Raw genomic sequence first — 11,363 nt, forward strand, 5'->3', positions numbered from 1 at the left:
CAAAAGCCATAAGTGCTCTGTAAGCCAAAAAGTACATTCCCTTTGCTTGGTGACCTGTCTGAAGTTTAGGGGTATGTGTCAGTCCAGTTTGTTCTGGAAAGGTGTCTGTTTAAATACTGACACCAGAACAGGCATGAAATGGCCGCCTTGTTGGCAGCCTGACGAGTGGTCAAGCATTGAATGGGCCAGAGAGACCGAACACACCACTCACAACAGAGTGGTCCCATTAGGTCCAGGTTTAGTAAGTTTTACTGGGCAGTGTGGGAGAGTTTGCACCTGCCTGTGCTGTAGCTGCTCCCCGGCCAGATGATTCAGGGCTTTATTCTGTGTTATGCTAAGGCCCCTTTACACTGCCAGAATTGTGTAAATTAGGAGCAGGCCCTCAGTGTCCAGTTCTGTCAAGCCAGCACTGAATTAATTAGAATTTTAAAAACCCTGTTTTTGTTATGGGAGGTGAAAAATGTAAACATGGATGTGTTTGCACACTTCACTAGGGCCAATTCTGTATTGCAGTCTGAAAGGAAATCTGGGATGTTATCTTTGCTGAAGATTCAGAAGTATAAATTAAGCCCCTGGAGCCAATTAAATAACCAGATCAGAATTAGTCATACCAGAAAACATGCTGCTGCAATATTCTATATCCAAATCAGAGTTCCACTGTATTCTGTGAGCTCCAAGCCAGCTACTAAACTGCTGGTTGCTTCAAGGTGGTCCCCAGGATAGAGAGAATCCAGTTGTCACTCTAATCTGTTTTAGGTATACACATCCCCGTGTCACTGTAGCATCTGCGTGCCTCAGAATCTTTATATATTTATCCTCAACACCCTTGGGGGCAGGGTGGTGCTCTTATCACCATGTTAGAAATGGGGACCCAAGGCAGAAAGAGGTGAAGTGATTTATGCAGAGTGACAAAAGGTGTTTGTGGTGGAGCAGGAATTGAACCTGGATTACCCATAGCCCAATTAGCACTAACTACAGAGCCAACCATCCATCCATCCATCCCTTTTCCCCATTTCCTGCTTCAGTTTCTGAACTATGTGGAAAAGAATTGTCCCTTTTGACTCTTCCCTAAGAGGCAGCCTTCCCAGTATATCTGAACTGAAGCCAGATCTGTGTTCTGTCATCCGTGTTCTTCTTCCCCCCAATTCTTATAGGCTTTCTTTTGGGGTTTTTGCTGTGTGTCAGAAGAAATATATCACACTGTTCCTTGCAGCTGGCAGAGCCAAAAACATTTTGAGCACAGTTTTCTAGACTCTGCTGGCTTGACAAATTGGATTGTCCCCGGTATAGGACAGCTGAATTATAGCTCTAAACTTGAACAGCCATTGCCCTTGGTATATAGGGTAATCAAGTAAGCCACTGTCAATTGTGTAGATCCAATAGATGCTAAATAATTAATGATTCTGAGAAATACACTTTTAACCAGTTCAAGGAGGTATCTACCCTTGAATTTAGAGTGGGGCATTTAAAATTCAATAAACTGCACAGAATGGGAAACATTACTTTCCTCCAAAGATCTGAGGGTTGGGAGGTGGGAAAAGACAGAGGTAAACTCCTAAGCAGAGGACATGAGTCTGTAGGTGTTATGGGCAAGGTGAAATGTTTTTTAGGATTTCCAGGTTGCCACGCTATATCATGCACCTGCTAGCCTTGACTTGGTGACACACTGCCATTTTTTATTAAGCTTCTTTGCTGCTTTCTGCACTTGAAGAAAAATAGCCTGTGCAAAAATGCATTGACCTGCTGTTGTTTCTGTCATTCTTCAGGACTGCTGGCAATGCACCAAATGCAGGAAGTTTAACTCGCCAGTCAAACGGTACTGTTACCGCTGCTGGGCCTTACGGAAGGACTGGTACTTGGATTGCCCCAAACTAGCTCATTCTCTCTCTCTGTCCACCATTGATATTATTCAAGGCAAAAAGGATGATGAGGGAATAGATGTCCCAGACTGCAGAAGGACTGTGTCTGCTCCAGTTTGCCAACCCAAAAATCTGTACACAGTAGATTGCGAGTCCCATGCAGACCCTGGCAGCTCTATGAAGACCCTGGGTTTGGCACAAGAGCCACAGAGGCATTTTGGTGAACACAAAAAGGAGGAAGAAATAGAATGCCAAGAGGACATAAAAAATTTGTTGAATCCCTGCCTTCTGTGCCAGAAGAGGCCGCGGGATGGGAATATTGTCCATGGAAGGTCTGCTCACCTAGTAGCCTGCTTCAGATGTGCGAAAATGCTGAAGAAAACAAAACGGCCCTGTCCAGTATGCAAGCAACAGATCCAGATGGTGATCAGAACCTTCACAGGGTAGCTGTGCCACTGCCAGGTGCTTCAGGGATTTAAATGGTAGCTATTCAAGGGACAGCTGCCACAAGGTTTACGTTGGTTTTTGTGGTGCTGCAAGGAAAGCTAACTTTATAGTTCAGCTAAAGAAGCGAGGTTGCAAACTGTTGAAATTGAAGAATCCCCTTAATGGAATGAAACAATGTTCAGTTTCTAGTGTCAGTTTAAATTGGCTGGGGCCTGATTGATCTGTCAGTAGCACCTGCTCCGGATTTGAGAATTTCTAAATACTTTACTTTCAGAGGTTTAGAGATTATTTCACCCAGATGATCTTGTTTTCATAACTGATCCTTGCAGAGGCCAGCTGTTTAACAAATAAATATGCGACTGGTTGTTTGTAGGCTCAGCAATAAGCTAAACTCTGCATTTCCTAAAAGTAGAAAGCACAGGGTGGAAGGAGGGTATGTTCACTGGATTTTCCAAGGATCAGCTCTCAGAAGAGGAATGGTGAATGGGAGTATCCAGATTTCTCTCTTCAGTATTTTGTAAAATAAGGTTGAGAGGACCCCTCCCCAAAATTCCTAATTAAAAAACAACCCCAGCAACTTTTAATCAATCACCCTATATGGTTTAGCAATCATGCAAGAGCAAGGTGTCACATCTTGCTTTCTTTTGGATCCCTTTAATTTATTGATCCCTTTTTAATTAATATATAGTGTTGGGGGCCAGTTCCGCAGCTGCTGTCCATCAGCATAGCTCAGGCAGCTCCATGCTAATTGGCACCAGCTTAGGATCTGGCCCTTAGGTTAGCTGTGCGCTTGCAGCAGTTGTGCATGTATACATGAGCATTCTAATGCTTATAATTAGCCCCTCACACCTACAGCTGTTTTAACTGGCTAATTTGAGAAGAGTGGCCATTTACAGTGCTGGAGAGATTTACTAATGACTAATGTGAAAAATAAGGTCTTGGCCTTAGTGCGCCACCTGACAGCTGGTTTATCTAAGAAACTCTGCTGCTTGGTCTTAGTCACATTTGGACCCTCTCCAATTTGATTTAGTTTCTTATAAATTTTAACTCTTCTCAGAATCCTTCTGTGGCATGCTTATCTGTACAGTGCAATAGAGCGACCGTCAGAACTCAGTTAGAATTTGTGCTTTTAAACTGTCAAATTCTTAAAGAGCACATCCTAGTATCTGCCCAGAACTGTCTCAATGCCCATCTGCAGGAAGGAGCTCCAGTGGTTGGAAGTCTGAAGATTCCCTCGAGGAGAGCATCCCACTTTGTCCCTTGTGGAGGTTGGAGAGAATTTACATAACCTGTCCTTCCCCAAAACAAACACTCCTTTTAGCACCATTTGTTTTGTTTCCTACTTATTTTAAATAAAAAAAAACCTAGAAAAATAAAGATGGCAAACACCTGTTAGGTCCCATTTAATCCAGCACTCCCTGGCCATGGCAGGGTTCTTTCAGTGTTATCCAAGGCTTTGTCCAGGCCTGTTTGAAACAGTTCTAGGATGGATCCTTTGTCACTTCTCTGTTTTACATACCAAGAAATGTGCATTCAGTGTAGTATCTCAGCACACTGGGAAGTCAGTTCTGCGTCCATAGAATTCACACTTTGGAATTGCGTCTTCTGCAGAGAAGATTGCTCTCCTCCAAAGTGATGGATTCTTTGATCTAGTAGGTGTTTTCCCTCTCTAACTATGAAGATCCACATACCTGCCTTCTGCAGTAAAGTGTCTCTCCAGTGCAAGCTGGGTAGGGAGTCCTTGTTGCTTGGACCACCTAAACTGGCCTGACTCTAGCATATGATTTTGGGAAGATTTTGCCTCCCCCTCTGAGCCATCACCGTTAGTCATTGCAGCTTGTGCTGTAATCATAGCCTTATTGCCCAGAGTTCTTGAAGGTGTACAGTTCAACTTGGCCTGAAAAGCTGCAGGAGGCTTTACACATACACGAAGAACTGTAGTTTCCTCTCTAGCTACATTCCTTTTTGATCTAGTATTTTTGCCATAGTCTCTCTAACTCCCTTCATCTCCCTTGTAGAGAAACAAAGCAGGTACAGGCACCCCCCAAGGTTCCTTAGAGCAACACTTAGTTCTCTGCTACTAAAGCAGCTCATCTCTCCAAAGTTTAAAGTGGGAAGGGAAGAGAGAATACATAACACTGAGTGATCAGTACCCTCTTAGCCATGTAGTATGCAGAGTGGGCAGTGGCTCTCCTGATTTATTCTTGACCTTGAGAGGAGGAGAGGGGAACGGATCTCTTTTTCGTGGTAATAATCCAAGCTTTTCCTCTCTCCTTACTGACTTGGGGCTTTTAGTTAAAAAGCACTGCTTCTTGGTGTAGGCTGAGCAGCACAGTGCCAGTAATGGATGTGCTAGCTGACTAGCAGTAAATCGGTAGCTAGAAGTGAGTGAGTCTAAGCAGAACTGGGAATGGTTCTCCGCCACTAAAGACTCGATACTCTTTCAGGTGGTTTTCAAAGCTATTTTTTCCTTCCTTTTTTCACTTCCTCTCAAGTTAAAAATCAGTCTTTACCATATGCGCTAAACCCATTCCTAACAAGTCATCTGCAGTGGAAGGTCACAAAACCTAGCCGCACCAAAACCATATTGAGCTTATTGTTCCTCTACGGGAACATTGAAGTAGATGGGATATGTGGGATCAGAGCTATCACTGCCAAAAGCACACCAAACCTATTTGTTACTCCGCAGATCTGTTGACTTGATGTTGTTTGATTGTGTGATGATTACTGTGTGTGTTTTTATTTGCTGTATGTGTACAAACGAGACAAGTTTTGTTTATAAAACACAAGTTAAGCTGCAGTGCACCAGACTGCAGTTTCATAATACTGTCTTACAACCAACAGGCTGGATCACCAGCTGGTATAAATCAGCATAGCTCTAGTGAAGTCAGTGGACTTATGCAGACTTACACCATTGGGAGTTCTGGCCCTATATCTGAAGCACTGTTTGTTGCTTCCTTGCTGAAGGGTCATTACAATGAAACTGACGCACTTTGGCCTTCAGTAGATTTAGCAGGGTTCCTCACAATAGCACAGAAGTGGGAACTGTTGGTTACCAGCTAGCTGCGTTCCCTTCCTTTAAATATTTGTGCGCTTGGCAATGTGGACCCTTGGGCATAGACCTGATAGCACATCTTCTGGATACTGTGAATTTTGTTTTCCTGTAGCCTCTAAAAAAGTGCATTTTGTTAAATGTTCTGTTTGAATGGTTCAGACCCAAATGTGTTATGAAGTGTGTAGTGCATCTTGACCAAAAAACCTGTAAGGACAATTTATTGGGTCAGGTGGGGATATAATATCCTTACTGAAACCCTGTTACGATTAATAGTATACACCCAGGTTGTGATACTTGCCTCTATTCTGTGGCTAAGAGTTATAAGGAGTTTTTAAGTGAAAATCCCCTTGTGTCAAAGGACAGCTGCAATAAACGTTAGACAGTTGGAGATTTATTTTTATTATGTAGCAAATATAAGAGTAGTATTTCAGAGGCATCTTCTTTTTTGTACCAGTATAACTCTTTCACTAAAGGGTATGATTTTTCCCCCCCTGAAATAGTTATACCAGTACAACAACTAGTGTGGATGCAGGTGTACTGGAATAAAGGTACCTTAGGTTGGTATAGCTTATTCCATTTCCCAGAGGTACTTACACCAGTATAATTGTGTCCACGCTAGGAGGGTTGTATTGCTACTATATCAGTATAGTTAGAGAGGCACAACCTTTCTGTGTAGACAAGCCCTAATTCAATCAGAGTTGCCATTTTATTGACATTTCCCAACAGGGAAGTCCGTTCTGATGCCTTAATTGCAGAGACAGGACCCAAACTATTTCAATAAAGTACCTAGTTCTTATATAGCTCTTTTGATCCGTATATCTCAGTGCGCTTTAAAAAGGAAGTCAGCGTTTTACAGATGGGAAGCTAATACAGACATCGGAAAGTTAGCTGCTTAAATCCAGAATCAGGCATCTTAAATCAGTGCCCTGATTTCTCGGAGCTGCTGAACACCTGGATCTCTTGTTGACTGGAGTGTCAGTTGTTAGATACTCAACCTCTCTGAAAATCTGGCTATTTATATCAGTGCCTCCTTTTGGAACCGAGGCTGGAAAGTGTTGGCCAGGGAGCGTAGCTGAACGTATGGAAGCAGTACAGTTGTCTGAGGTCCTGTTACTAAAAAAGTGACTAGGGTTATGCGTGACAGGAACTACTGTCCACACATTTTTAAAATAACACCACTGCTCTGAAAATGACTCTGCTCCCATACATTTCCTGTGTCCCAAACTGCCAGTCATCTTTCCAGGTGGCAGCTTCCTCATTCATTCTTAAATGTATTAAAACCATTTATCAATTAGTAGTGATGACCGTTCTCTCCGATAAGACTGAAGAGCTAAGATGCTGTGCACACAGGAATCCTTGTAACACCCCTGTGTGACATTACCCAGAGTACAATCAGGACTGTTCAACAGCCATGTCCCCTCGGTTCTCCAACCGGGGGTGACTTTTACACTGCTTTGCTGTGAGAGCAACCACTCCTGGCCTGCTCCCACACAGCCTCCAACATGTAAATTACTCCTAGCTATACTGCAAGAGTGCTACAGCCAGCCACCCTTGAATTTACACTGCGCTCATATAAAGTCTGTCATTTTATTAATAGAAAATGACATGCACAAATCCTGTTAATTCAAATGGAGTTTCCCAAACACTTCAATCCAAGCACACTGGTTTAGCGAAAACAAGTTAGTTAACTACAGGAAGATAGAGTTGAAGTGACTACAAGTAATGAGGCATAAAAGTCATAATTGGTTACAACAAATAAAAGGTAAATGCAACTAATACAAGATAGAGAGAATTCCAAGCAAAGGTTTCTCGTACCACATGTTCTAGCAGTCTTACTGGCTGAATTCCTTTCTGCCAGGAACCCACCCCCTTCCAGGGATGCTTCCTATGTCCTTGGAGTGTTGTCAATGCATGAGTAAAGATGAAGAGAGAGGTGATTTGGGGCATCTGTTCCCCATTTTTATACTTCTTCCTTTTCGACAATCATCTCCAGCTGGGATTTAGGAGATGCACAGTTTGTGGGGATGGGAATCTCAGCTGTCTCTTTGCCAAGATGTAAATTTCTCACTCTCACCCTTTTTCCTGTCAAAGAACGGCCACTTGACCAAGTGATCGTCCGCTTGATTTTGACGACACGTGGCTGAGGCATTGGTGAGGCCTTTTATCTCTGAAGAACTGGTTTGTGGCTGCTTCCCTAGATTTGGAATATGTCCTATTACAGTGGTCCTCAAACTTTTTTGGCCTGCATCCCCCTTAGCCAGTGCACGCTCTCCCAGGACCCAAGGAATGGAGCTGCGGCTGGGCTGGGGGCATGGTCGGGTGCCAGGGCTGTGTCCAGAACCGGAGCCATAGGCCCAGAGCGTGGCCGATGCTGCAGCTGGGAGCAGTAGTGGGGCTGGGAGCCAAGGCCAGGGCCGAGCTGGGGGTAGAGTGGAGCAGGATGGTGTTCCCTCCCCACCCCACACTTTGGAGATCACTGTCCTAGTATCATACAGTAGAATCTTATAGCTTTACATACAGTGTTGCCAGACTTATTTTACCAGGACAGAAGTGATCAGCAAATCATTAGTTTTCAGATGATACCTGGCAAGACATAGTGTGTACAAAATTTATCATAGTCTTGAAAAACGGACGGACAGCGGGATACAGACTGTTATTGATTGACATCAGCTGGAGTGATCAGACAACTGTATATGTTACATTGTGATTTTATTCAGTGAGATTGGTTATCAGTGAGGAATGCACTAAAAAACTCATCTGTAGCAAATTGTGCTGCCCCAAATTGAATACAGTAGATTTCCTAACTCTTCAGTCAGAGGATTTGGAGACTATTGGCCTCATCTATAACAGCTGGAGTGTGTCTGAGCTTGACTCATATTTAAATACAGCAACGGAGCCCCCAAATTTGCAACTTGTTAATAATGGGGCTTAGTGAAATAAATGCTTCCCCACCATGTCTTTTGTCATATGAAGCCACATCCCTGTGAATTCACTAGGAGAGTCCCTGCTGGGGCAGATATAAGTGTAACAGCACAAACGCAGCCCACCCTAATTGACTGCCTTCTCTCAGCCACCATCACTGTTTGTGTCTTTTGTCTCTGACTGTGTTCATACCTCTTTGCTAGGCTGGCAATGTCATTAAGTAATACACCCATCCTTCCTCTTCTACTTATCCAAAAAAGGCCACTCATTCAAGGGGAGGAGTTTCAAAAGTTGTTCCTAAACTAGACCGTAGCCCTGCTGGTGCCACGCCAGTTACCAAGGGTCTGTCTGAAACACCCTCCAGAGCTGTTTCCCTTGAGCTGTATATCGTCTTATTATTATATTGCAGAACTGTTCTGGGGTGCAGAAGAAAACATGGTGCAGCTAACCATGATTCTTTTCCAACCTGCCTTTCTCCAGCTTGCTGCTTATGGCCTCTATCTACAGCGGCGAGCACATCTGCCACTGCAGAACTTCCTTTGCCAGACAGGTGATGTCCGGAAAGTCCAGGACTCAACCAAAAAGGCTTAAAACAGCTCAGGGGCTCAGATCTGGCTCCTGCAGACTTCATCTATCATAAGTAGAGATTAGCATCTCTCCCAGGGCAGAACAGTAGCCAGCTTTCTGAATTGCAGTTTGTCTTTTCTGTCTATGACATTGCCTGTCCTGGTGGAGCAAAAAAAACAACAACCCCACATTGGTCATTTGCATAAAAAGCTTTCAATTTCGGGGAAGAAGCATGATCACGGGATTAGAGAGACAGAACTGGGAGTCAGGAGACTTGAGTTCTGTTTTCAGTGCTGCCGCTGACTCACTGTATGATTTGAGCAAGTCGCTTCCCTGCCATGTTCCTCCTCTGTAAACTGGTGACCTGACTCTCAGGCATGCTGGAAGGCTATCGTAGCAAGAGCACTGAGATCCATGAGACGAAGGTGCCATGTGGATGTTTTGTCAGGCAGCTCCCAGTCACCTGGGGCAAAACACGAAGTGAATACATACAAATACAAACAGTAAGGGGGGATGAAAAGGACCTTGCTATGGTCACGGCATCCCCACGAGCCCAGGGAGACCTGTGCAACATTTACCTTTCTGTTCTAGAAATTCTCTTGTGGCATGTGTCCATGTAACGTGGGGGCAAGGGCTAGAATTTACTGTGCCGTCAAAGTGAAAGATGGCAGAGCCAGAACCTAAATAACACTGCTTGGATTGCAAGTGATAGTGTGGTTCTCCTGTTGAATGATCCAACCCCAGTAGGTGGTTTGCGCTCTGTGGTAACTTGCCACCAATATCCTAATCTCCAATTAACAGGTCGGTTCTGTGCACGCTCTCGTTTCTTTTCCACAGCGGAGGACAGATCTGTGTGTTGTTGCTGTGGTAGTAACGTGTTTCCTCTCACCACACACGTGCTGACGCTTGGCCAGTCTTACTGAACGTTCTCAGAACACACCACTGCTGACATCACTGCACTGTAATCAGCAGTGAAGCCCCCAAATCCTGGGAAAAGAGCACCGAGGAAAGGAACCATATTGAAGTACCTATCTGAGTTGGTGCTTGAAGATGGCTGACATTGTGTGAGTAGCTGGAATGTTTTCTGCTCTTGAATAACAATAAAAAGACAGTTTCTCATCCAGAAAGGGTAATTTCTCACTAAATCCCCTAAGCACCTTTCCCCTGTTTTGCTCCTAAATATATTTTCATCTAGGAAAAGTGAAATATCGAAATACACACTCCATAATGGTAGTGAAAAGCTCACCAAAATGCAGCTGTTTATATTTGCACTATTTTATAATGCTTTTGTCCCACTAAATTCATGACTTGTTTTCCAGGCAAAATGAAATTGACTTTTGTGATCGCATAATGTGGTAACTTAGAAGGTTTCGTTTTTAATTTGTATTATGTTTCAGCAAAGCTTAAATAAAACCTTTGTTACCAGTAAAGCAACCTCATTTCTTTCGCTTTGTGTGTGTACAGGTGCAGCTTAACTGGTCAATAAGAAATTCTCAGCAGCTCAAGACCTTGTTTTCTATGAGTAACTTATTTGCTTGTGACTGTAGGAGGCTGAATGAGAAGATCATCAGAAGATGAGCAGGAGATATGGGCCAGATTCACATCTCAGATTGGTAACTCCGTTGAATACTATAGGGTTAGACGAGATTTATACCAGCGTAACTCAGGTCAGAGTCTGATCCTAAGCCTTCTGTGACAGAATGGAGCGGGGAGAGAAATTGCCTAATCTGAGATGTTAGCAGCGCTGTCCCTTTGTAGGTGGGTGGGCATGGAGAAAGCTTAGATATCTGAGAAGAAATCTCCTCCTCTCTGCAGCAAGGCAATGTACATTTCACTTAACTAGGTATCCGGAGCTGCACACTAGAGGGCACCAACTACTCAAAGTCATAATATTCGGAAACCTCAGCTTCCAACTTGACAGCGAAGCTGGCTTCACTGAGTGAGATGGGCATGTACGTGTGTAGCATATACACTGGTGTGGCTAGCGTTTAACTGTTTGTGGGGCATGCAGTCCACTTGATTAGGGTTATAATATCCCATTCCTGTTAGTGTAACTCGGTAAAACAATACAGACGCTGGTAGATGTACTGTGGTTTTAGTAGAGAGCCAAGATGGGTGAGGTCATCACTTTTATTGGATCAACTTCTGTTGGTGAGAGAGAGAGAGACAAGGTTTTGAGTGACAGCTCTTTTAAGAGCTCTGTGTCGCTCGAAAGCTTGTCTTTCTCACCAACAGAAGTTGGTCTAATAGAAAATATTACCTCGCCCCCTTCCCCCCGTGTCTCTCTAATAGCCTGGGACAGACACCCACCACCACTGTGCTTTTATTGACATTTTTATGATTTGTGGTAGCATCCCTGCTGTACTTTCCAGACGTTCAAGAAAAAAAGAGTACCCATTGGAGGAGCTCAGTCTAACGACGGGCGGACAAGTGTCGAGGAAGGGGAGAAGCAAGAGACTCTACACAAATTAACAAGATGCACTACATATATTCTCAGCTACACATACATTATA

At 43.8% G+C, this 11,363-nt stretch overlaps 1 protein-coding gene across 1 annotated transcript in view; it reads left to right on the forward strand.

The window, feature by feature from the left end:
• The window catches only part of MDM4 (MDM4 regulator of p53), a 33,195-nt gene extending 22,911 nt beyond the window's left edge, over nucleotides 1-10,284 (forward strand). Inside the window, exon 11 of the mRNA XM_067531796.1 lies at nucleotides 1,767-10,284. Coding sequence (XP_067387897.1) covers nucleotides 1,767-2,306 — 540 coding nt within the window. The 3' untranslated portion in view covers nucleotides 2,307-10,284. The remainder of the gene's footprint in view (nucleotides 1-1,766) is intronic.
• The last annotated feature ends 1,079 nt before the right edge of the window (nucleotides 10,285-11,363 follow it).

This window comes from Emydura macquarii, unplaced genomic scaffold, assembly GCF_026122565.2.
Source record: "Emydura macquarii macquarii isolate MOO-44397 ecotype Brisbane River unplaced genomic scaffold, CSIRO-AGI_Emac_v2 contig_3220, whole genome shotgun sequence".
Classification (NCBI taxonomy): Eukaryota; Metazoa; Chordata; order Testudines; family Chelidae; genus Emydura; species Emydura macquarii.